The sequence below is a fragment of the Meriones unguiculatus genome, chromosome 6 (genome assembly GCF_030254825.1).
Source record: "Meriones unguiculatus strain TT.TT164.6M chromosome 6, Bangor_MerUng_6.1, whole genome shotgun sequence".
NCBI classification, from domain to species: Eukaryota; Metazoa; Chordata; class Mammalia; order Rodentia; family Muridae; genus Meriones; species Meriones unguiculatus.
The window spans coordinates 108,115,877-108,143,700 of NC_083354.1; the positions used below are offsets into that span (position 1 = coordinate 108,115,877).

Below are 27,824 nucleotides of genomic sequence, written 5' to 3' on the forward strand. Positions count from 1 at the left end.
CATTACCAAAAATATCTTGTCTTAAATGTTAAGACTGTTAGTGGTTAATGCTGTTGGGCTACTTTATTGTACAGTAATTTCTGTTTTGTAAAGAATGTCTTTATTAGAATTTTGTAGTCAAGGATTACAGTAGTGATCTCTTGGGGGCAGTAAATGTGAAGAAGACAGGAAATTGTGTCCCACAGGGATAAAAGAGACAGGAAGACTGATCTGCTTCCTGGTCATGTGAAACTGCTAGTTTTGGTGTAAACCCATTTTTCATTATTCTTCATTTTGTGTTTTACTTTCCTTCTGCCAATATTTATCTCTTTGTCACTTTGAGATGTATTATGAAAGAGATAAAAAATTTCTTTAAAAATGACATTGGCAATTATTTGGTAGAATTATATTTTGGTGATAAGCTAGCAAAGATTTTTCCAGAATGGACACAGTAACATTTCTCTTCTTGTTTTGATTTTACAAAGGATGAAGATATTTACTTTTTTGGGTGAAAATTACTGACCATTTTCTATGTAATACATATTCCATATGGCGGTTTTCTTGATGCCACGTAAACCTACAAACTTGTGACTAACAACGGCAGCAATCAGAGTAGAAAGCTAACAGAAGGAGGCCGAGTGTAGAACTGGGACAGTATGCCCACAGTGGCTACTTCTGTAACCGTCACGGGGGCAAGAGTGGGAGACGAAACACTCAGTAGCCGTGGGGGATTACTGCCGTTGCTACAGTGCCAGACAGCACTGTCTTAACATGCCTGATTCTGTACATTTCAACAATTGATTTAACTTTTCAGACAGGGGAAAACAAAAACTGGAGTGGTCCGAAGGCTGGGTTTCCTGAACCAACAAATAACAGTAAGTTCCTGTTTTTTGTGTTCTGTGCAATTGGTCATCGTCACTGGTCATGACTGATTCTGTCTAGGCCACAGAGGCAGTGCGAAGCATTATGGAAGGAATAAGGGAGGCACAATTTTGGCTTTTCTGAAACTGGTGAGTAGCTGGAAAATTAAGACATAAACACTTGAATCCTTAAGCCACTACAGTCTGAATAGCATTCATCTATGTGGTGATAACATTTTAAAATTTGTCACTTTTATTTAAATAGCATTCTTATAAATAATAAAAAATAAGTCAAAATTAGTTATCTCAATCAGTTTTAAAACAACTTTTACATAGTTACAATATGAACTATTTTTCTTTTTAAACCCAGATCTTTGTGCATGATAGGCAAGCATTCTGTCACTGAGCTATAGCCCAGACCTTGTTTATACTATTTATACTATTACATATGGTCAATGTAATATATATATACATAAATATAATTATATACCATATTTATACTAATTATAGTATAAATATTTGCATTGTAACACATATTTTGTTCCGTTCTTATAATTTAATGTTAACTTAATAGCCTTCAGAAAATACTAAAAATTCTAAGTATGAAATTTCACAATTTTGTTCTCCCTGATAGACACTTGAAAATCAATATAATTCCTTTCAAATATATATGACTCAGATAAATTTTCATTGTATGTACAGATTTTTTTAAAAGGAGATTTTAAATATTTATTTTCATTTCATGTGTATGAGTTTTGCCTGCTTGTATGTCTGCATACCATGTACATTCTTGGTGTTGACAGAGGCGAGGCGAGGGTATTGAATCCTGGAACTGGAGTTACAGACAGTTGTGAGCTCCCGTGTGGTTGTTGAGAATCAAGCCTGGTCCTCTGAAGAGCAGCCAGTGCTCTTAACCACTGAGCCATCGTTCCAGCCCTTAGACATTTTTATCCAGTATCCCGTGATGAGAATACTGCCCAGGGGAAGAGAGCTTGCCTGGCATGCACCATGCTGGCTAGATTACCAACATCTCAAAAACCAAACCCACCCGAAAGGCATCCATTTTTTTTTTGTTTTTCACTGTAAATCAGCGAATCCAAGAATTGCCCAGTCTTGCCTCCTTTCCAGCCCTCTTTCACTTGAGCACTAGCAAAGCTTAAATGTGCACCCTGACATACCAAAGGGTCTGTCCTCTTTGATACCGGCAGTTCATTGTTTGATGTAAGTACCCCAACATCAGAAATGATTCTTAGGACACCGTGCGCATTGAATTGAATTCTTAGACAATCAAAAATAATCTCCTTCAAACAGTATTTTAGTGAGATAGTAGTAGTTGCGTTTCTCGGAACAGCTTATGCCAATGCGCAGGTGGACCCTTGGACTGTGTACACAGGAGTGATCCATGTACTGAGCGTGTAGCCTGGGAGAAGTGGGCTCAGTTCAAGGGCTCCTAGAGTTTCTGCCTCCTTTTTTGGTGTTTGAACATACGTGTTTGCAGTTATTGGTAAGGGAACGTAGGGAACGTTAAATTGATCATAGTTTTAGGTGAAGCGTTCAGCACGTCGTATCTATTAGTAAGCTTCTAATGAATGCTGGTTGCTATACCTTTCTCCTTTTGCAAAGAGGATAAATGCTGTTTACATTGGCTGGAAATTATGTTCTTATACGATTATCATATATATTTTGCATGTATATTCTAGCCAAAAAAATGTATATAGTTTATTCTTGAATAGTTACATTTGGCACTGGTTAGTTTTTAAAGAATACGATCACAACGTACATGAATATGGAAGACGTACAGTTACTACTCTGACACCGTAAACATGAGAGCACACTGAAGATGACCTGCAAGCTGCAGTCACTAAGTTGATACTTTGGCCCTTAAAGTTGTGTATTTGTTGGGTTTATTTATTTTTAAAGATTATCTTTTAATTTGTGTGTATGTGTGCATCACTGTGAGTAAATGCGTGTATGGGTGCCTGTGAGAGCCAGAACAGGACGTCAGACCCCGTGAGAGTAGAGCTACGGTGGCCGGGACGGACTGATGAGGTTGCTGGGAACCTAACTTGGTCTGCAAGAACAGCATGCACTCTTAGCCGCTGAGCCATCCCCTCAGCTCCTGATTTAGTTATTTTTAATTTGCTGGGGTTACTGTATGTTCTTTGCAAGTACAGGAGGAGCTTCCACAAGGAGGCCAGTGAGTTTTAAGTGGTCAGAAATGTGTAAGGATGCATATCAGTTTTGCTTTAGACATAAAACTAGAAATGATGAAAGTATTTGGAACCTTCCTAAGGCTAAACTATTGAGTCTTTAATTTCTTTAGTCTTTAGTTTCTTCACCTACTTCCAGTTGTACGAGGCAAGGAGGCTGCCCTAAAGACTCTTTAACACTGATGACTAGGTTATTAGAGTGACTGAGACAGCTCTGCACAGGGTTGCTTCTCACCTCTGATTGGCCTAGAACCACGTGATAGCTACCTAAACATAAAAGGAAGAAGTTAGTCTCTGCTCAGGAATTGATTACCCAGGTGGGAAAAAAAAAAAAAAAAAAAAAACAGTTCCTAAAAATTAATTTAAGTTATTATGGTAATGTTTCGATTAACTTCCAATTAAGTTCTTGCTCCAAGTGACTTTCAGCCATGACAGCATTCTTGAGGAAAAGGTACGAGCAGGATCTCTGGAAGGTCATGAGAAGACAGAGGCTGCCAGTGCTGACCGTCTCACTGACCTACCATCTGGCCTTAAGCAACTCTGCCTGCCTCTTACTACGGAATGTGTTTGCGAGGTGTTATGCGTGCCACCATGTAAAGCTGGGCATTTCAATTCTGTGACGGTGCAGTGAGCGTCAGCACTGAATAGCATCTATCCAAATAGTGCTGCTGTGCAAAACACTAAGTAAGTGGCTCTCTGCACCATTTCTCAGACTCCTCATTACTTCAGTTTCTACTGAGCCATTATTTGGAAAAACAATACAAAATTAACTGGGAACCAAATGTACCAGAATTAATAGAGAGTGCAGAATTGGAAAGAAGAAAATTTATCCTGTCATACTAGCACCCAACTATAAGTAGACAAAAATGTTAAAGTACATGTGCATTTGATTTTTGTGGTAGAAGGTTTTTTTTTTAAGATTACAGTCATAAGAAACTGCTAACAGTTACAACTAAGAAATAGTTTAAATGATTTTACAAGTGATTGTGATTACATAGCCTGGTTCCTCAATTTATTTTCTTGGCTTGATTGCCTGCAGCTTTAAAATATGGACCTAATTTTTGTATGCTGTTCGCTTCCTTCATTTACTAAACTTTATCAGAAGGTAGACTGTTCTAAGTGTGTTTTTACCTTTTGAATCGCTGTCATAATTATGTTGAAGAACAAGAACACATTACTCTGTAATGTGAAATTTGTGTTAAATTTAGCATAGGGCAATTTTATGCTTGGCAGACACATAAAAAGCTGGGTTTTACAGATGAATGACTAACAAAGCCTTAAAAAGCTCATGCATTTTAAAGATCTACTGATGGCTCATGGAAAACTTTGTAAAATATTTAGATATAGTTCAGTTGATAATATCTGTTTTGTACTCACATTCCATGTTTCTGATTAATACAGGGTTTTACTTAAAAACAGGTTCATTGTTTCTTAAAGGTGAACTCTGGCTTAATTCAAAACTGGGCTAAGCTCAAATTCACCCAGCTAAAAGATTATTTGGAGGCATTTTTGTTTTCACATTTTCTGTTAACCTTTTTAAAAGTTTTCTGTGAAGTATGTGGGTTTTCTTAGCTTGTTAGAGATGACCCAGGATGGTCCTTTGGTATAGCGCCAAGTTCTTACTGGCCTTTCAGTGACTTAACTGAACTATCGACGTTTTTATCACTTGTTTCATACGCATGTCACATTAAACCGTGTATATTCTGAAGCCAGTCGGCCACACCATCCCAGAGATTGCGTGTTGGATAGACTGCCAGCTTCCCAGTGCTCTGCCCTGTATTTAGTACCTCTGCTTTTCTCTCTTCTTTTTCATAGTTTTTACATTTTTGTTTTTGTTTTTAATGTAAAGGTTTACTATTTGGAAATCCAGCCCTTTATATCTTCCTTTCTATTTTCATTACTGACTAATCTGACTAGGACTTCTAGTACTATTTTTAAGTTTATTGTTTGATTTCATACATGGGGTATTAAAATAATTTGATCAAATATCCCCTCATTCCCTTCCTTCAAATTTCTCACCTATCCCCATGCCATAGTTTGATATATATACATACACACACACACATAGATAGATAGATAGATAGATAGATAGATAGATAGATAGATAGATAGATAGATAGATAGATAAAACACTGAAAAAATGAACTTGAGGAAGAAAGGGTTTATTTAACTTACTGGTTATAGTCCATCATTGAAGAAAGCCAAGAGAGGAGCTCAAGGCGGGAACAGAAGCTTACTGGCTTGCTTTTCTAGGCCTGCTCAGTTAGTTTCCTTATGGAATCCAGAACCACCTGCGCAGGGCACAGTTATCATCAGATCAAAGGAAAACCAAACCGTAACAGCACGAAAAGCCCAGTTCCGAAGTCTGAAACTCACTCATGATCTTCTGGGCTCCGGGTGGCGTGGGTAGCTTCACCTCTCCAACTCGGACACACTCAGTTTGCCTCACAGGCTCAAATTAGCTCTATTCGATACCTGCTGCTGTTCCTTCCAAAGTCCTGGTATCTCCAACATGCTGGGGTCTCCACAGCAGCTGAGGCTACTTCTCCACTCAGGCCTTCTCCTGGCTTCTCACAGGCCAGGCCTCAGCTGCTCTCCATCTCTCTCGCAAACCTTCAAACCCAGTTCAACCTGGGGAGGGTCTTACACATTCCCAAGTTCTGCTTCCAGCTTGAGATGCGCCCTTGGTCCTCTGCTGGTCCTTAGATCTCCATAGGGAAATAATTCACAAAGATTTTGCCTCAGTAATGTTAGTCTCCTGTTAATCACAACTTATATTTTCAGCCCCAGCTAACCCTAAACCACAGATTCTTAAATCAGATACATAGGTGAGTGGCCCTGACTGTTACGTCTTTGCTACCCTCTGAAACTTTATAAGCCAGGCGTCCATCTCTGCGTTTCTCTCAACACTTTCATTTTCCAAGCTCCCACGAAACGGCCTGTAAGTTTTGAGCGTGCAATAGCTTTTCCAGCCCATAGTACCAGACACTTTCACATTTTCCCCGCAGACAACATTGTCAGATCCATCACAGCAATAATTAGGGACCAAACCTGACTGCAAAGGTTTACATGTTTTGATCACAGTCAATCGTAGAGGGAAGTCAGAGCAGGAACTCAAGTGGAAGCGGAGGAAGGAACCACAGAAGAAAGCCCAGGCTCTCACAAAGCTACCTTCCTTAGAATTCCCAGGACCGCTGCTCCAGGGATGGGCCCACCCACAGTAATTACTAGTTAAGGAAAGGGCGCACTGCACAGGCATGCCTTCAGGTGAATCTTACTGAGGCAGTTTCTTAGTGGAGATTCCCGATTCCCAAATGTGTTTGTGTCAAGTGACAAAAACAGATATGCACAGATTTTAAATAAGGAAAATTTAAAATTCAAGAAACACAGGGTGGGGTGAGTTTGCCCCTGCTTTTTACCTCATTACCAAACCTCAAAGATGAGCCTGAGCAGCAGAAGATGGACATAGCAGTCAGCAGAATTAAGAGAGTTATAGGAGCCTGTCTGTCCCTACCAGTGATAGTATTTAATATATACAAAGCAACCCCCTCAAGAGGAATAAACTAGCTGAATGGACAACATAAAAGCAGAACAAAAGCTAGACCTAAAAATATGTTGCCTGAGCCGGTGGGTGGTGCATGCCTGTAATTCCAGAGGCAGAGGCAGTCGGATCACTGTGAGTTCAAGGCCAGTGTGGTCTACAAAGTGAGTCCAGGACGGCCAAGACTACACAGAGAAACCCTGTCTTGGAAAACCAAAATAAATAAAATAAACTACTGCCTATAAAGAACCCAATTCACCAGTAAAGGGACAATCTGAAAGGAAAAGAATGCCAGGATAGACCAGCACATGGGCGTGAGATCTAAGTGTGAGTAGCTCTGCTAATATCAAGTATAGTAGATTTCAAATTAACACTTTGTAAAAGACACAGCTTTATCAAAAACTCAAATGGAACACATGCTGGAGAGGTTGTGGAGAATTGGGAACCCTCCTCCACTGCTGGTGGGAATGTAAACTGGTACAACCACTTTGGAAATCAATCTGGCACTTTCTCAGACAATTAGGAATAGTGCTTCCTCAAGACCACTCCTAGGCATATACCCAAAATTTGCTCAAGTACACAACAAGGACATTTGCTCAACCATGTTTGTAGCAGCTTTATTTGTAATAGCCAGAACCTGGAAACAACCCAGATGCCCATCAGCAGAGGAATGGATACAGAAATTGTGGTATTTTTACTCAATGGAATACTACTCAGCAATCAAAAATGAGGAAATCATGAAATTTGCAGGCAAATGGTGGGATCTAGAAAAGATCATTCTGAGTGAGGTATCCCAGAAGGAGAAAGACACACATGCTATATACTCACTTATATAGACCTATAAGATATGATAAACATAATGAAATTTATACACCTAAAGAAGATAAACAAGAAAGAAGACCCTGGGTAAGATGATCAATCCTCACTTAGAAAGACAAATGGGATGGACATTGGATGTAGGAAAAAACAAGTAACAGGTCAGGAGCCTACCGCAGAGGGCCTCTGAAAGACTCTACCAAGTAGTGTATCAAAGCAGATACTGAGACTCCTAACCAAAACTTGGGCAGAGTGCAGGGAATCATATGAAAGAAGGGGGAGTTAGTAGGACATGGAGAGGACAGGAGCTCCACAAGGACCAAATATATCTGGGCACAGGGGTCTTTTCTGAGACTGACACTCCACCAAGGACCATGTATGGATATAATCTAGAACCTCTGCTTGGATGTAGCCCGTGGTAGCTCAGTAACCAAGTGGGTTTTCCTAATAAGGGGAACAGGGACTATTTCTGACAGGAACTCAATGGCTGGCTCTTTGGTCTCCCCACCCCCCAAGGAAGAAGCAGTCCTGCTAGGCCACAGAGGAGGACTTTGCAGCCTGAAGATACCTGATAAAACAGGGTCAGATGAAAGGGGGGGAGGTCCTCCCCAATCAGTGGACTTGGAAAGGGGCAGGGAGGAGATGAGGGAGGGAGGATGGGATTGGTAGAAAATGAGGGAATGGGATACAGCTGGGATACAGAGTTAATAAAATGTATTAATAAAAAAAGACACAGCTTCACAATATCGTGATAAAAGTTGCAGTCAACAAGAGGATGTAACAGTTGTAAATGTATACAATCCAAGAGCTGGTGTGAGCCAATTTTAAAGCAAAAGTTATTATATCTAAAAGAAGAGCTGTACCTTAACATAGCAGTGGTTGGTGACCCCACTCTTATTAATGGACAGATTATCCAGATAAAAAAGCCAACAAAGAAACACCAGAGTTAAAATATATGATATAGACCAGATGGGTATAATGTCCATTTATAGAACATTTTACCCAGCAGCTGTAGACACACGTTCTTCTCATCTGCCCTTGGAACTTTATCCAGAATCAACCCTGTGTCAGACTATAAAACAAGTCTCATCAAATGAAAACAACTAACATGTATCTTTTCTGATCACAGTGAAATAAAGCTAGATATCAACAAAATCCATGTTTAGCAATTGTGTAAATGCATGACAATTAGAACAACCACTGTTCAGTGGAAACATCAAAAAAAAAACATTTAAATATCAGTTGAAATAGATGATAGTGAAAACGCAACTAACAAAATCAGAGTATTAAGGAGGCTTATTAGTGATAATTGCTTATATTAAGAAACAACAACAGTAACAAAAAGAAACAAAACAACAACAAACGAAAGATCATAGCAGAAAGAAATGAAGTACTTAAAGAAAATGCAAACGGCAAATGAAATTAAATTTTTTTAAAGATAATATCGATAGGCTTTTAGCTAGACTCTGCAAGAAACAAGAGAAAATTAATGAGAGGTGATAAAACCACAGGAATGCAGAGGATCATTAGAGAGACTATTATGGCCAGCTGTGCACCAAGAAAATAGAAAACTTGGAAGAGAGATGGGTAATTCTAGATAGAAAACCTTCAAAATTGAACCTCACAAGTTGCACTATGTGAATAGATCAATAATAAGTAAAGACACATCAGTGGTCACAACTCTGCCAAGAAGTCTGGTGGGTTGTGCAGGGGCGGAGTGCTTCCCTCGCCTTACAGGCCCCAGCACTACCAACACCGAAAAGAAAAGAACAAACTGCTTTTAACCAAAGCCCCCAAACAAAATGAATTCACTGCTGAATGTTACCAAAGACTTAAAGGAAAACCAGCACCAAATTTTTCTCAGGCTTCCACAGAATACTGACGCAGCGGAGATAGCCTTTCAAACTGGTTCCATGAGTCTAGCGTTACCTTAGTAACAAACTCAGGAACACAACAAACAAAAACAATAGACCAACATCCCAGTTAAACATATATGCAGAAGTTATCAACATGTTAGTTGAATGAATTCAAGAGCACATGAAAAAGAAGATAAGCCCTGATCAAGTAGGATTCAGCCAAAGATGGAAGAATGGTTCAATGTATGCAAGTCAATAAATATCTGAATAGTATGACTGAAAGATGTGTAATAATCTTCAGAAAATATAATAAAAATGAACATTATGATAAAAACTTTTAAAAATTAAGTAAAGAAGGGGAATCTCAGCATAATAAGAGCTAGCTGGTTCGTCCACGGCCTGTATCATACCGAATGGGGAGAAACTACAGTAGTTAATACAGTAAGAGGAAGGCAAGATTTCTATTTTCACTCTTACCCAATGACACATTGGAAGTCCTTTTCTGTTTTTCAATACAGGGTTTCTCTGTGTATCCCTGGCTGTCTTGGACTTGCTTTGTAGACAAGGCTGGCCTCGAACTCACAGAGATCTGCCTGCCTCAGCCTCTCTGAGTGCCGGGATTACAGGTGTGCTCCACCATGCCCAGCTTACACCCAGAGCAAAAACATAACAGACCTCCAGGGCTTGTAGAGCAGGCCACATTGTCCTTGCTTGCAAATGGCATGGTTTGTATATAGAAAGCCTCATTTTGTTTTCTGCTCCAGTGGGTAGCACCTAGGTTGATTCCATAACTTGGCTATTGTGAACAGTGCTCTAATGAACCTTTATGTGCGAAATACCTCTTCAACACACTGATTTCCTTCCAGCATATATCCCTTAATGGGATTGCTAACACGAGGCATTTTGTCACATGAAGCTAAGTAGGGCGAACTGGGGAGCACTTTTTGTGTGCTGTAAGACAGGCACAGAAAGGCAAGTATAGCACACTCACACTTACATTTGGAAGTTTAAAAGGCGATTTAATTGGTAATATGACCACAGTTCTCTAGTTTTCTCTCATTTCCCTTGTCCTTACTGAATTTTATCTTGATCCTTAACATATGCAAAACAGAGAATTGACAGTGTTAACTTGAGATTTTGTATTTAAGATTTCTGGTTTAGCCAGGTGAAGATGGTACACAACCTTAATCCTAACACTTGGGGGTCCGGAGACAGGACCCCCTTGAGTTCAAAGCTAACCTGGTCTATAGAGAGAATTCCAGGACAGGCAACACTACACAGAGAATCCTGTCTCAAAAGGGGGATAGGGGCTTAATTTTTTTTTTCTGTCTTAAAGTATTCAGTAGAACAGACTTTGCAATTTGTAAGGTTAAATATACCATCTTAAAATAATTTGTGTAACTTAGAAATAAAAACCAAGAAAAGATTTTTAATTGATTTGAAAGAAATAGTGGAATGGTAGTTTTCAGAGCCTGGGGAGGTTGGAGGGATAGACTGGGTGATTCATGCCTGTGTTGGACTAATTCCTGGTGTTCTCTAGCACAGTAAAATCACAGCTTGATAGGTTTCAAAGTAGCTGGAGAGAGATTTTGAATGCTTGCAGCACAAATGACGTATCTGAGGTGGCATATCAGCCACGCTGATCTCATCTTACACACTGTATACATTCATGGAAATGCTGCACTATGCCTCAATAATGCGTACAGTGATAGTGTTTCCAGTGAAATGAAATTATCTGTATATACTTCTAATTTTGATAAATGTAATTACTACAAATAGATACCCCCACCAACTGTATCCAATTTCTTGTTTCCTGAAGCCTCCCTGTGCTTATCTAACTTCTGACTTTTTTTTGTGAATTTTATAGCTTGAAATAGTATGTTTCATGGTGTTTACCTTGATTTCTTCTTTTGGAAAATAAGACCATCAGACTTCCCAACCTGAGTAATAAATGGTGGGAAAACTCTTTTTAAAAATGGAATGTGTTACTTGAAAGTAAAATGCAATCCTTTAGTCTTAAAAATTATATTTTACGGTCCCTGTTGCTGGTGCTCAGAACGTGAACAAATGAAAGAAACACAAGGTGCTTTCACCTTCCCTGGTGTGCTGATGATCTGTACGTGGTTTATAATGTGTAAAAACGTCTTCCTCCAAACACGTTTGAAATAAAGTCTTAGGAATTTAGATAGGATCTGGACCTGTGAGTCTCAGCTTGATATTGCTAGCGTTGGCAGAGTGGTGGATGGGCTATTAGTGTCTCCTAGAAACAATTCATTTCTGTGTATCAGGTGTTCTGATTCACAGGGTGGCAGTCTCTGGAAGGTGGGCTTGTTTTTTGTTGGTGATGGTTTTTTGTTTTTGTTTATTTGATTCAAGGTCTTCCTGGAATTCACTCTGTAGCCCAGGCTGGCCTTAAACTCATGGGATTCCTCCTGCCTTAGTCTTAGAGGCATAAGCCATCATTTCTTACTATATGCTATATCTCTGAAAAACATTCTTGCAATGTGGAATGCACACAAAGAGAACAGCACCAGAAGTCCGAGCGTGAAAGGTTGACAAATGTGAAGCTTCTCACCGTACAAACAGGAAACTGAGGCTTGGGCAACTTTATAATTCAGCCAGAGACAGTAGTGAGTACTTGAAGTCAAGACTTTTCATCTGCCAGACGACATACTTATTTCTAGATATACTACATGCTGATAACGGAGCAAAACCAGTAAAGTTTTTAAGGAATTCCACTGACGTTAGGTATTCATGTTTTGAAAGAATGTTTTATATATCATGTACCAGAATCTCTTTTTAAACCACTTAGGATGTTTTATAACATGGAAAATGTCCAAACTATTGTTTCAGATGGCTCATTTATATTTGGGTGGATCGTGTAAAAATACTAACTGGCTGAGAAACTACATGAAGTGTTTTTTAACTATTATTACATCAGTAGGACAGATATCTGCATTCCTTGGTTTTTCTAAGATTAAAAAAAAATCAGTAATAGTCCTCTTTCAGAAACACTCAGCGGAATTTTAGGGGAATGCTGTTCAAGTCTATTTTTTATTCCAAGCTTTCTGGTTTGTGTTAAGATGATTCATAGGCTATTAGAGCTGAAATACATTCAAGTTTCTCTAGCCTAGTTCATTTCACAAATGAACAAATCAGGAGTAAAGAGAGTATATGTTGCCCAACTCGGATCATTGGCTGCCGTCTAGCGCATACACCTAAAATATTGTGTGTTCTTATTGTGGTAAAACACATGTGAATCTACCACTTTAATAATCTTTTAATGGACACTGCATTATTGTTACAAGCACACTATGGTCCAGCAGACTCTTAAAAGCTTTTCTCTGTGTAGCTGGAGCCCCTTCCCACTCCACAGCTCCTAGCAAGCACTGCTCTGTTGTGTTTCTGTGAATTTATCTGATTTAGGCAACTCCTGTGGTGCTATCATGTAGTATTTATGCTTCTGTGATAGACTTACTAACAATATGACGTCCTCACTCATAGTTTGTGACAGTGTTTTCTTAAAGGCATGCTGAGTGCTGTTCTGTGTGTATACATACCAGTTTCTATATCCTTTCATCCAGCAAGGGAAATGTAAGTTGTGTCTGTTTCTTGGCTGTTAGAAAGAGTACTTCACATCAAGCCTGGACAAGGCAACCCAGTAACAAGAAGAGAGTCCCACAAGCAGTCAAAAGAGTCTAAGACACGCCCCCCACCCCCACCCCTACTTCCACCACTAGGCGATAACATACAAAGGCCCTAGGTCAGACCCCTGCAAGCCCCCAAGTCCTGGTCAGTTGATTCTGTGGCTCATGTTCTCCAGGTTGTCCCCGACTCCTCCGGTTACTCCTTCACTCCCAGAACTCCACCTAAAGTTTGGCTGTGGGATTCTGTATCTGCTCCCACCCATTGCTGGATGAGGCCTCTCTGGTCACTTTGATGAAGATTCTGCTTATAGGTGGAAAATTTGTGGCTGGGTTGGTGTCTCAATTCCTTTACTTGAGGCCTTGCAGAAGATGGCCTGTTCAGGTTTCCTGTCCCCCATTACTAAGAGTCCTTGCTAGGGTTGCTCTCATAGATTCCATGGAGTTTCCATTGCACCAGCTTCTGCCTCACCCCTGAGATGCTCCCCAACTTCAGTCCTTTCTTCCACTATTTTCTCCCTTCCGCCCTTTTCCACCATTGCATCTGATCCCTCCTGTTCCCACCCCTACCTGCCCCAGTCCACCTTTGAAATCTATTCTATTTCCCCTTCCCAAGGAGAGCCTGAATGTAAAGGTATGTGCCTGGTCTTATTGGAGCTTGTTATGCAGTGTTTGTTGATGTGCCTGGGATGCCTGCTTTTTTTCTGAGGGGAAGCAGGGTAGGAGTGAATCTGGGGAAGAAGGGAGGTAGGAGGGAAGATTGGAGGATGGGGGAAGGAGAAAGTGTAATCAGGATGCAATATATGAAAGATGAATAAGAAAAAAGGAAAAAAAGTACTTCAGATGAATATAGCACTAAAACTACCTCTCTCCTAGATTTTATTTTCAGTATTTTTGGGCACATATTCAAGAGTGGGAATTATAGATACATTTTTCATTTGAGAAGCCTCCACAATGTGTTCCATAGCCAGTGTGTCTTTGCATTGTCACCAATAGTACACACTTGTTGAAATGACTGCATGTGCTTGACAGCAGTTGGTATATCTGGCATCATTGACATTGTTGGGTTAGGGCATTTGCCGTTAAATTGTTCTGCTTTGTAATAGCTGTCTCTGCATGCCTGTCTCCTTCTCGTTGTGGTTTCAAGTCATACTTTGCTAATGCTTACAGGTGATTATCATCTCCTCGTGTATCTTCTGCTTGTCCTATGTGCAGAAATGTCTATCCAAGTCTGCTGTTAGTTTTAAATGAGGGTTATTTATTTTTGTTTGTATTTTATAATACCTTTTCTGAGTTATCTTTTTGATATTGTTTTGTGTGTATGGGTGTTTTACTTGCATGTGTGTCTGTCCACCTCATGAATGCAGTAGCCATGAGGGCCAGAAGAGGAAGTCAGATCTTCTGGAGCTGGAGTTACAAACTGTTGTTAGCTGCTATGTGGGTGCTGGTAACTAAACCCAGAGTCTCTGGAAGAGCAGGCAATGCTCTTAACCACTGAGCCCATCTCTCCAGTCCCCTTGTAGGAGTTCTTGATATATTACAGAGGTTGATCATATATCAGATACTTGGTTTGCAAATATTTTCTCTCATTTTTACAGCTTCATTTTTATTGATTTTTTTCCTTTGTTGTATAGAGAAATAAATTTATGGGTTTCATGATATGGCTCAAGGAGTTGAAAGTGCTTGCTTCCAAGGTTGGTGACCTGAGTTTAGTCCTCAGAACATACTTCGTAGAAGAGAATAGACTTAAAAGACTTACCAAAGTAATCCTCTAACCTTTACATACATGCCACAATTGAACACACACACACAGAGTAAATAAATGAACATAATACATTTAGAAGTTATTTATCTATTCTGTGTTCTCTTATCTGCACTCTTAGCTTCACCCCCAATAAATCATTGCCAAGATCACTGTCACAAACCTTTACCACTGTGTTTCTTCTATGAGTTTTATAGTCTCTGAAGCTATAATTTTTTAGTACATTTAAGTTGGTTTTTGTATGTGGCATATGTCCAGTTTTTTCAACATCATTTGTTGAGAGAAAATCCTTTTTTCTTCTCCATTATTGTCACACATGTCAAAGACCACATGTCTCCATTTGGATCAGTTCCTGAAGGGTTTCTTTATCTGAGCCTGGTTCCTTGTTCTTTCATTGTTTCTTACCCTGTGTTGAAGCCGTGAGGAACCAGTCACCCTCACAAAGTGGACTGACTTTGCATGGGTTCCATCTCCTACAGCCCTGTTACCCTGTTATGACCAGATCATGCTGCCTCATCTCTGTGTCCATCATTTTGCCATTCCAAGAATGTTTAAAAATGGGGGAATAAGAACATAGCTTACTGATAGCGTGGTAGCCATGTAAGGTCCCAGATTTAATTCCGAGCACTACAAAAACCAAAACCAAACAAAAGCCACGAAGACAAATATAAAAACGTTCAAAGTAAAAGCAAAATCAGGAGAGTGAGTTGTAACTGGCTTTAGGGAATAAAACTTCAGCATGTAACTTTTTTTTTCCATTTAATAATTCTCTGGAGAGTCCATTTATATTTCTGTGCATGTCAGTACAGATCTATAGGATAGTCTGGGCATATTTGGCCATTGGAGAATAGCAGGTTGATTTCAGTTTTCAGCTATTACTAATAAAAATTGCTTTGCTGATCTTCATGTGCAAATATGTGTGTAAAGTAAGCTTTTGTTTGTGTGTGCTGGATACCTAGGAATACAGTCTCCAGGCTGTATGGGAGACACGTGTTTGATTTCATAAAAATTGTCAGCCTGTTTTCTAGAGAGCCGTTTTTCATGCTTACCAGTATGAGTGGTCCAGTTTCTGCATGCTCCCCAGCATTCAGTGTTAGTTTAGCCATTGTGTTCCCCTATTGTTTCAGTAGCTGTATACAGTGGCATCTCATTGTTTTTTGGGTTGCATTTTTGTAATGACTGGTGATGCAGACATATTATGATATTAAGAATCTTCCCGTGTGCTCGTGTGCCAGCCATATATTCTCTTTGTTGAAATGTGTTCTCTGCTCATTTTTTTTAAATTGGATTCCTTTCCCTTCACTGCCAAGACATTGGGGTTCCTTATTTATACGCCACTAATATATTAACTTTTTGGCTGAATATATGGTCTGCATATATTGTCTACTGATCTACAGTTTATATTTTCATTCTCTTTCTGTGTAGGTCTTCTCCATAGGAAAACAAGTTTTACTAGTTTTTGTTCTTATGTTTGAAGTAGCAAACTTCATACCAAACTTCCTTAGCCATAGGCCTAAGGAGTCTAATGGCACCCACCTAGTTTTACATTAACTTTGAAGTTCATTTTGAGATAATTTTTGCGTAAAATGAGAGGTTTAGATTGAGGTTCCTTGCCCTGCATTTACCTGTGGTGGTCGATCTGTGTCTTTCCTGTGCTGACTTCGGTATGCACTTCATGGCTTTAGTACGGGTTCTCTGTTACTGACCCGTGTTTTTATCGATTTGCCAATACCAATTTTGGTCAGTATGGTAATAAGTTGAGTCTTTCAGTTGGGTCAGCTGTCTTCCCACTTTTTTTTTTTTTTTTTACAAATTATTTAAGACATTCTGCTTCCTTTGCTTTCCCAAGTAAGTGTCAAAATCACCTATTTTTTTTTCCTGTCTACAAATAAATACTACTGAGAATTATCTCAGCAGTGCATTAAACCTGTGCACTAATTTGGGGCCTAGCAACATCTGGCTTATTGGCTGTTTTTCCTCTCTAGGCAGCATTTGATGCAGTTTTGTGTTTCTTTGCATGTTCCAAAATGCGATGTTGAAAACTGGATATTTTAGGTAATATAAGCTGTCTGGCTAGATCCTTTCTCTCCCCTGGGCTCATTTTTGTTGCTGTTTGTTTGTCCATTTAATTAATGACTTGGCTGGCCTCTTCCTGTGAAACCTGTTTCTCTTAGAGCATGAAGCCTGCACCGTGATTCCTCAGAGGACACATTCCTGAGTGTGTGCGTGGTCACCTGGGATGACAGTGGATTTATTAGGACTCTTTAGCTGTGTCTCTTTCTGTGTTTTGTTAGACTTTCTGCCTCTGCTGTTGTCTAACACAGCTGTTCAGCTCTGCAAGTTGCTGATGAACTAGAGGAGTGTGTGTGTTTAATTTTTCTTGATATGATCCAATTAAATTTGAGACCATTTATGACAGTTTTTTAGGCCAATCTTTTAAGGTTTGTTCTCACCTAAAGAGACTCTGTTTTTGTTTTATATTGTTTTTCTTTTAAATTATTTTTCGACAATACATTTCAGTCTCATTTTCCCCTCTTCCAATTTCTCCCAGATTACCCTCCATCTCCTTACCTTGCTGACTTTTATGTTCTTTCCTAAAAATCAAAAACAAACAATCCCCCTAAATCCACACAACCCCCACACAAAAATAGAAACCAAAGTATATAAGCAAAAGAACTAATAACACACACACAAATTCTAAACAACAAAATGAGACAAAAAAATCTACAGGAATATCATTTAGTTCATTTTATGTTGGCATGGCATGTGAAGTGTAGTTAATATACCCAGGGAAAGTCGTCTGAAGAAAGCCAGTATTGCCTTTGCCGGTAGGTATCAATTGCAGATGGCTTCTTAATTAGAAGTGAGAGCCTGTGTCCACTTCCCCTGCTTTGTATTAGAACCCTGTCCGCCTTAGCCCTGTGAGGGTCCTGCGTGTGCTGCCCCCATCCCTGTGAGCTCATCTGTGCACCAGTCCAGTTGTTCTGGGGACACTGTTTCCTTGGAGTCCCCCTCTTAGAAATTCTCTGCCACCTCTTCTGCATGGCTCCCTGAGCCTTGAGGGGAGTTATGAAGACATCCCATTCAGGACTGAGTGCCCTCGCTCTCTGTACATTGTCTAGTTGTGTGTCTCTGTCCCAAAGGGACCCTGCTTAATTCCGTCTTTTTCTGGCTCTTTCTGACAAGCTGGGAGATGGTACGTTAGCTTTCAGAAACCCCATACTTCCATGAACTTTCTACAACCAAAATTGTCAGTTTTTTCAAGAGTACCTATTGGCTTGAATTTTCCCACGTCCTGCGGTGCATAAAGTCACTGTGTTTGGGAGACCTTTGGGAATCTTTCCTCTCCTTGGGCACAGTTATGGAGCCACTGCCACATGGTGAAAATCTGATGTGGTGGCCCACTTCTCTTAGGATGGCGCTTCTGCCGTGTGTTCAGGTTGCCAGGTACAGAAGGTAGTTCCTGATACTCGTGGTTCCTGTTTCCTGATGTGGGACTTTCCTTCTATGAGAAGAAAGTGTTGGTACACAAGTATTCTCAGCCTGCCCTGCCTGTGTAGACTGCCACTTTATGGGATACAGCTGTGTGGAAAGAATCTTCCAGCCTCTTGGCTTGGAGTCAGGTTGGATGAGAAATTCTGGAAGTCTGCTCCTTCTAGAGGATATTGTGTTATGCTCCTAGCTGAGGCTGAGGAGCAAGAGAACTGCATCATCTAAGCTATCTTGGGGTCAGGAAAGGAGAGCACTTGTGGTTCAAATGCAAAACACTGGCTATGGTTTGGAAGGGCTGCAGGTGAATCTTCTGGTGTTCTCATCGTGGAATTGACGCGTCTGTAGCTGAGTACATAGGAAGCATCAACCAGAGAACAAATCCCACCCAAACTTCCAGGGTTGCCCGCAGTTTACTGGGGCTTCGTTGTGTTGGCATGATTGAGTGAGTCTCATTGGCTGTGAAATTGAGAGGTGAAGGCTACTCTTGTAGTTCAAAACCCCAACTTCCTAATCATGCGCCAGGGCTTTCTGACACCCCCCAACCCCACCCCCGCTCCCTGCCGCTATTATTCTCTTCTCCCACTCTCCTTCACCCTCCACCAAGCAGAGACCCAACTAGGCCCAATTAGTTATCTAACTAGCATACACTCTTGTGAGCTCCGTCACACCCACCAGGAAGAGCAAAGACACTCTTTTCACTTAGGAAGTTTGAGGGGGCTTTAGAAGTCAATTCCCAGGAACTGAGAGCAAAGGCCATCCAGATTCTTTATTTCAGAGGGAAATTGTTTCTGTTTGCCAGGTTTCCTTAGACAGTTTCCAGACTGTTAAGTGTGTACTTGTTATAGTTGTACAGGAGGAATGGAGCCATGCAAGAGGCAAGATTTTCCTACTTTGTTTTAATCAATGCTTATATGGTTCATCTGTTTTACACATTCTATTCTATCCTATTTGTTGTTGTTTTGGTTTGGTTGTTTGTTTATTTGTTAGTTTTGAGACAGTTTCTTTGTATAACAGCCCTGGCTGTCCTAGAACTTTCTTTGTAAATCAGACTGGCCTCAAATTCACAGAAATTTACCTGCCTCGGCCTTCCCAGTGCTGGAATTTAAGATGTGTAACCATACCTAGCTTGTATTCTTTTATTTTTAACTTACCTATATCATTATATTTGACGTGAGCTGTGGATAGCATATAATTACTGTGCCATAGTTTCAAATTTAAAATGTCAATCTCCTTTTAATTGGTATATTTAAATAATCTTTATTTAATGTCATTAGTATACACTAAAGCTGAAGCATGCCATTTCTTTGTTGTTGTTTTAATTTTTCTTTCATGTGGGTTTCTTGACTACTATTTAGAATTCTACTTAGAAACTTCAGGTTACCCAGAGTGTCTCTTTGATGTCATTTGTGTGGTGTTTGCAGTGGATACATTGAGTTTTGTATCATATAATAGTATCCTCTTATACTTAACCCATGGTAGCACTAAACCTTTTATATACAGTTTTTTCTCATATGAACTGCAGCGTTGCCACAGAGTATCAGAGCTAGTCTGTTTTGTTGTTGTTGTTGTTGTTTTTTATGCCCAGATGTTTCTTTTTGTTCAAATTAAAATATAATTACACCATTACCCACTTCTCTTTCCTTCTTGTAATCCCTCCCATGTCTCCTCCAATCATAGCCTCTTCAATTGTTTTATATTAAGTGCATGCACAAATATATAAAGACAAGGAACTGAGTCCAGTGCTGCTTGTATGTACATGTTTTCAGGGATGATCACTTGGTGCTGAACACCAACTGATTCACCAAGTGAACACCAACCATCATTAACTCAGCCAAGGGATTTTATTCCCAGGGAAGGCTTAATTCTCCTGCTCTCAGCCTTCCCCCTTCACGTATAGTTTTTTTGTCTGAGGATGGGTCCCCATGAAATCTAACTCCTTCCACATTAGCATATCTATTGGGATTGTTTTTGTTCAAGTCTTGTTTAGACAGCCACATTGTTGAGGTATCATGGGTAAAGCTTCCCTGTGATTCTAGAAGATATAATCTCATTGTAGACCGCCTAGTCCCCTGGCTCTTAAAATCTTTAAGCTTCTTATACAATGGTCCTTGAGTCTAAAGTGTAGGAGTTGTGCTGTAGATATATGTTAAAGTAACTTTTATTCGCCTAAGGTAATTGTCTCTGTTGTGTACTGCCTCCATCCACTAACCTAGGCCTAGTCCTGGAAGCTTTTAGCCTCTGTACAATTTATCTAGGCCTAGAATGTTTTCAGCCTCTGAGACTTACTGCTGAAAAAGTTCACCCTTTCTTTTTCTTTCCTAACTCTGGCTGGCTGGTTCAACTCAACTGTTTTGGTTCAAACTCCTCTCCAAGCTGATTTATTCAATCTGGCTTCTCTCAGTTTCTCCCTGAATAACTCTGCTTGGCTTCAAACTAACTCTAGCAATCTGTTCTAATCTTCTGGATCCTTCTCATTCTCTGGCTTGTCTAGCTTGCTCTCTTTTCAACCTCTCTCTGTAAAACTGCCTCTGAATTCCAGGAACTCAACTCCACTGCACTGCCTCTCAACTCATTAACTCAGCCGAACTGCCTGAATAGAACTGACTAGAACTCAAGAGATCTGTGTGCTTCTGTCTCCTGAGTTCTGGGATTACAGGAGTGTACCACCTAAACTTTTCTCTACTTGGAACTTGCTCTGTCCAAGGCTGGCCTTGAACTTGGAAATCTGTTTGCTTCTGTCTCCTGGGATTAAAGGTATGTCTGTTAGTTTTGATTTTAGCCAGATCACACAGAAGGTCTTTGGAAGTGATCTCTTGCCAGAGCAGCCATGTTCTGAATTAAAATTCTTCTACAGACATATTCATTGGGCATGATCATTTGCTCTCTGCATTTTGAACAGTTGTAGTTTTCTGTAATAGTCTCCATCTGTTACAAACACAAGGTTCTTTGCATCGAAGTGAGTGCTATACCTGTCTGTTAGGTATAAGGATGTGTTTTAGAATGCAGTTAGGAATTAGGGTGTAGTGAAGTAGCAGGTTCTCCTCTAAGATCCATGACCTAACTAGCTCCAGGTAGTTGTCTAGTTTCCATTAGTAGGCATGGTTTCCCTTCTGTCGAGTGACACTTAGGTCCAATTAGAGAGCTATTGGTTACCACCAAAGTATGTGTGCCTTGAGGGATATCTTGTCATGCTGATCACTGTTGTGGTTCAAAGGGCTGCTGCTGGGTAGGACTGCTGGTTGCTTCCATCCCTTGGAATCCCGAATGGCCCCGTGGTCCATGTTAGTCTACATGTTAGTGCATGTTAGTCCACAGGGAGGGGACTTTCAGATCAGACTTAACTCGTATTTTCTGAGTCCTCTGTCCAAAATGCATGATGTCGTCAGCTTCTAGGAGGCAACCTAGGACAACAGTAGTAACCTAGGAAACTTTGAGAAAATTTTGGACTTCCCTGACCAACTGCTAGAAAGGGGTTTCTCATGCCTGGTACTGAGGTTTCTGTTAGACTGTGGCTTTCTTAGTGGGGAGCATTGCCTGCCCAAGCGACATACCCTTATTATATTCGTACATATGTATGTATGTACGTACACTGTATGTATACTTATGTATTATGTAATTTTATAAATAAATAAAAAGTAATGTTCTTTACGACTTTTCAAACATCCTTAGTGTTAATTTTTCCTTTCCTTCTTCCCTCCCTCCCATTCCTCTGTATTGACCCCCAATTAAAGCTCCCTCTGTTTTTCCCATTTCCTTCTTCATATCACTTTGGCCCCATTAGTAAGGAAATGAAGGCTTCTTGAATATAAGTGATACTGTGACAGTCTAGAAGTAGGGGTGGCTAATGAATAAAAGGTGAGTAGCATATATACTCTAGGTGAAGAAGTGATGGTCCATGTCCCTGTGAGCTGGCACGAGATGTGTTCTTTTCTTTCCTCCACTGGGCTAGTGAATTATCTATTGTTGTTCTTATTGTAAATTTAAATGTAAATTTAAATCTCTATTTGGTCCTTTTAGTCTGTGTGTCTATCTTCTGTTTGTCTGTCTGTCTGTCTTTCTCTCTCTGCCTGACTCTCCCCTCTTCTTCCTTTCTTGCTTTCTCTCAGGCTGGCCTTGAACTTGATGGGTTCCCTCTGCCTCTGCCTCACAAGTGTAGGCCTGTGCCGCTGGCCTGCCTGTCTTTTTCCCTTTGTTCAGATCATTCTGTTTGCTGACGCTCTGTTTCTCATCTGTGCTGCACATTGTATTTGCTCATTGAAGCATTTTATTATGGCTGTTTTAAAGTTTCTGTTAGATTAGTCTATAAATCTCTCTCATATTTTTGGCTTCTTTAGTTTTACTTTTTGGTATTTACTTTATTTTTAGTATTTACTTTTTGGTATTACTTAATTTGGCATTGTCATAACTGTTCTTTTGTAATCTAGGTAAATTCTTACTATAAATCTTAACATTGCTGCTTATTACTCAGTATTGTAGTTACTCTTTTTATTGCTATGAAGAGACACCATGACTAAGGCAACTTGTAGAAGGGAGAGTTTCAGAGGGGGAGCCCAGGACCAACGTGATGGGGAGCATGGCTGCAGGCGGGCAGGCATGGCACAGGAGCAGTGCCAGGAGAGCTCAGATCTGATCCACAAACATGAGGCAAAGAGAGAGAGAACTCATCTGGGAATGGCACGTGCTCCCCTCAAACCCCACTCCCAATAACACGCCTCCCCCAAGAAGGCCATGCCTTCCAGTCCTTTCCAAACAGTCCTACCAACTGGAAATGAAGCATTCACATATCAGAGAGGGCATTCTCATTCAAGGCACCACATCCAGGTAGCCTTAAAAGGGTTTGTCGGACATCAGTTTTTTCCATCTTTAAGAAAATGATAAGCTCTGTCTCATAGCGGGTGTAGGAGTTAAGTAATGCTTGTGAAATATTAGAAAAATGTCAGCATTGTCTCTTTGCACAGTGGCCACATTCTGAAAGTCCTACAGTGGGAGGATCAAAGGCAAAATTAGGAACAAAAGATAGCTTGGGAGAATGGGCTCACGACCTCTTAAAATAAAGGGCAAACATAATGGAATATACAGCAAGCCCCAGCAGGTAAATGTGATGTTTAGTTGAAGTCTACAAGGAAAACTGAGTCAAAGAAGGAACAGGCCTAGGGTAGTTACATGAAAAAAGGCTTATCCAAAACAGTGACGAAAAGGTGAATACTGTTCACTGACAATGACTGTTTAAAATTACTGGACTGTATTTTGGCAGAAGTGTGTTCAGTTTATCTCAGTGGAACTATAAATACAGTTTTCTGGGAAAGCTAAATGATAAGATAAAGATTCTTAAATGTACATATCTTAATTTGTTATTTGATTATATTTTAGGCCATTGTATTATTGAAAAGCAACTCAATTTTATAGCATGAAAAACTGAATTTTGACTGGTCTAGATAGTTCCCAGTGTTTGAGTTGAAAATCACTCAGAAACTGACCACCAGTTACATAAATTCACATGTCTGTGACTGTCCTTCTAGGTGGAATCTAGAAAATCTTTACTCACAAAGGAAACTCAGCTTAGACCGTGCTGTGTGGAAGGAGACCACAGCCTGCACCTGTCATCCCAGTGTTCAAGGGGCAGAGGCAGGAGGTGTGCACCCAGGGGGACAGAGGAATCCTATCTAAAATCAAAATTAAGACGTCTTCAATATGAAGTAATGATGTTAACTTTCTTCATTGCTTCTTTCTCTTTGAATTTATTTTACTTAGCTCTTTGAGAAGTTGTGCAGTGTGTGCTGATTGTGTTCACCCTCCCTCCGTGATTCCTCCAAAATACACTCCCCTGTTCCCTGCCTTCCTTGTTTCTTGAGTTACTGAATTGAGTACATAATTTACAGTTATAGAATTTAAACTATTTAAATAAGAGTTATAAATAGTGTGCATGTAGATAGAAAAAAAGATGGAGGGATAATAACATTTCACTTATCAAGTTGGAAAACATTTTCATAACTCTCACTGAAGTATAATAAGCTATCCATGGCATTTACTCTTTGATCCCTTTGATATGGTCATAAGCCTGTAAAGTGAACACTTGTACGCTCCCTCAAAATTTCCTCTTGCCTGCTCCATTCCCAGGCAACCACTGACCTGCTCTCTGTCGCTGTTAATAAATGGCAACATTCTTCAAGCATAGCATCCAATGCCAGAATAGGAAATAAGACACTTTCCAATATTTCTGTGGGAATGTGAAATTGGTACAGTTTTTTGAGGACACTTGAGTAATGTAAATAAAATAATAAAGTACAGATCCTTTCAATTAGAATTCTATTTGCACTTAAAGGAAACAGGTTCCTGTGAACAAAGATTTAATTACAAGAATGCTCATGACTGTGTTTATAGCTGTCAAAATTAGAAACAAATTCAGTGTGTACCAATGTAGGCTTTAGTTTTTGTCTTAATGTGGTACTCAAGGTTGAACACAGACTCTGTACATACGAGGAATGACTCTACCATTAAGGTGTTTCCCTAACTTAATCCTGGAAATGCTTAAAACAAACAAACAAACCCATACAGTTCATATAACCAAAATGCCATGCTCTTAAAATTAGTAGAGAAGTGTTATTTTTTTAAACACAGAATTCATATAATAGTCTTGGATTTTGATTTCTCTTGAAGTTATAATAAGTGAAAAGTATGCAGATGAAAAGGACTAAAAACGTCTTTACAGTATCAGGTTTGTTTCCTGCTGTCTATGGAGATTTTGCTGTATTTTCTCCAGTGTGTTTTTTTCTTCACATTTTTAAAATCAAAATGTCTTTGGAATAAAAAAAAATACTAACACTTATTAATTTTTGAACTTGGAAACTAACACAAAGGTATTAAAGAGCATTGTAAAATTGAATAGATATAGTACTTTAAGCTGGTTTAGTTGTGTGAAAGTACAAAACTTCATTGTGATTTTTGAGTTAGGATTCAGAACCCTGCCTTTGCTTTGCAGCTCCCACACTCTCCTTGCATTCTGGTGGTGAGAAGGCTCTGGAGGTTCCCTGCAGCACACACTCTGCAGGACTCCCGTGCCCATGCTGCCCATCCGCCTTAGCTCCTCGGCTGCATCTCCTCTCTCTTGTACTTAGTGAGGCACTTTCATTTCTATGATCTGTTTTCCTTTTCCTACCCTGACATGCTGGCTATGACTTCAAGTCAGGCAGTATCAAGGGCACAATGTCTGGAACATACCAATTAGAATAGAAGTTAGAAGCGGTAAGGGAGTAGAGGAGCGAGGGAGAGAGACAGACACAGAAAGAGAGCACGCACAGCTGAGCGACAATAGGAGAAAAGATGTGTTAGTATCACACTAGACAATCAGGAATTGTGTCTGGGGCATAGTTTCTTCACAAAGAATGTGGCAGACAAGAATAGAGTGATAAGGAGTAGGAAGGGCCTCCTGCCATCTGAAGGAGTTCACATGCTGTAGTCTAAGTTATGGGGAACCAGTGGGGGCTGGAAGTAAGAGAGTCATCTAGCTTTGGGGAAAATGGTAGATTATGAAGCCCTGGACCCTTCTTATCTCCATAAACATGCCAGCTTTACAGTAGCACATGGGTGTATCCTCTTGATGAAAAGTCTGGAGACTAGTCAGCTGAGGCTCCTGAACCCAGGCAAACATGAAAAGAGTCATGTGGCATTAGTTATACCAAAAGTGGTAGAAAAAAACCCAGAAATACTTTTGTGCTATATTTCTAGCCCATGACATTGTTTTAAAGTCAAGGTAACCCTCCTACCAGCTTCCAGATTCTCTCTCTCTAAGAAGGAAGAAAGATACACTGTATGCCCAGTACCTCGTATGCCCAGTACCTCAGCTCTTCTGAGGACTATTCAGATGATTGAGTTCTCTTTAGGCTATCGGGAAATGCTAATTCATGTGGCACACCCAGCCACCCAGGCCCATTGAGGAAGGTGACGGTTGTAATAGCCACTTCTAACTTAACCCAGCACTGTCAGCTGAAAAGCTTTAGTGTCTGAGAGGAGAGAGGCATTTAATGCTCTTATGGAAGACTGAGTTAGGATTCCAGCACCCTCTTCTGGCCTCCTTACACACACACACACACACACACACACACACACACACACACACACACAAATCCATATAACTTAAAGGAATTCACAATTCAAGATGGCTGTGGCCACCAGCACCCTTAGGACCTGGGTTCCTGAGAGACCCCTGGAGGCTTCAAGGAAAGACACTCTGGCAGAGGGGAAGTCTACAGAGCCCAGAGTATCTCTGGAACAACTAAATGAAGGCAGGTTTTTTGTTTGTTTGTTTAAGATTTACTTTTTTATGTATACAGAGTTCTGCCTGCATGCCAGAAAAGGGCACCAGATCTCATTATAGGTGGTTGTGAGCCACCATGTGGTTGCTTGGAATTGAACTCAGGACCTCTGGAAAAGCAGCCAGTGCTCTTAACCACTGAGCCATCTCTCCAACCCGGGAAGATGCTTTTAAGAAGCTGTCTCATGACATTGGAAAGAAAGATGGCAGAGCAGCGCAGCATGTATGGGGAAAAGTAGTGAAGCTAGAGACAGGAAGGCAATGGGTGTGGGAGTGGCGTGGGAGTGCAGCTGCCATGGACAAAGGAGCATGTTGTTGCTGAGTAGGGTGGTCCTCGTTCCTCATTCAGGGTCCCCAGCCTGGAGCTGCAGCCCTCCAGTGCTCACCCTGCTTTGGGGTGGGGCTGAGGAGCTTCCTGTGGGCCACAAGCATAATGGTCATACCTGGTGAGCAAGTAGATTGGCTGGCACCAAGAGCAGAGGTGTGCAGTGGCCTGGAGCTCTGGAGGATCCTGCCCCACCCCATGCCCTGCCCAGCCACAAGATGACCCTAAGTCTGGGCAACCACAGGATATCCAAGATGAGTCTCAACAATGGTCCAGTATTAATGGTGCTTCAGAAACCAGAAACCTTGAATCAGACCAACAACCTGTTACAATAGTATTTGCCTGTGAGCTGTTTGGGCAAAAGCATACTGTGTGATATACTGCCATTTGCAATGCCACTTTGATGAATAAATGTGTAATGAAGAGGTGGCAGAAAGGAGAGAGGTGGAACTAGAGTCACAGTGACAGGTGTGGGCGCGTGGCTGCAGTGGACAGGGGACCAGCTGGATGGTGTGCAGTAGCCTGGGCCTTGCGCAGGCTCAACCCCAAATATGCCGCCCAGCCACATGATCACCCTGGTTCTGACCAACCACAGGAGGTCTGAGAGGAAGAGTGAATGGTTCATTTTCTGGATTAGACCTCCTCAACAGACCAATATAGCCTGAGCTGCCCCTGGAGGCCATGTGGATGTATGTCATGGTCTGTGTTGCCACCTGAGGCTAGGTTGAGGTCTGTGGTCCATGCTACCACCAAGGACCACGTGAAAGTCCATGATCCATGCTGCCACTGGCTGTTATGGGCAAAGAAGCTTCTTTTGCGGTGGTATTGATGACTGCAGAGTGATAATTGAGAATGAGAGACATTGTAGACTTCTGTGATACCCCACCCCCAAAAAAGGAAATAGTCTCGACAGGAAGCCTTTGAAGAGAGTCCTTAAAAACTGTGATAAAGATGCAGAAGTGTAGCTCTTCACAGCTGCTGGCTTCCGGCAGAGGTGTGGTGGGGAAGGACTCAGTTATCTTTAAGGG

General features: G+C 40.6%; 1 protein-coding gene across 11 annotated transcripts in view; it reads left to right on the forward strand.

Annotated features, from left to right (window-relative positions):
- Stau2 (staufen double-stranded RNA binding protein 2) overlaps positions 1 to 27,824 on the forward strand; it is a 240,264-nt gene that overhangs the window by 110,450 nt on the left and 101,990 nt on the right. For all 11 annotated transcript variants that reach the window (XM_060385825.1, XM_060385818.1, XM_060385822.1 and 8 more), the window contains one exon: positions 794 to 854. In XM_060385825.1, coding sequence (XP_060241808.1) covers positions 794 to 854 — 61 coding nt within the window. The remainder of the gene's footprint in view (positions 1 to 793; positions 855 to 27,824) is intronic.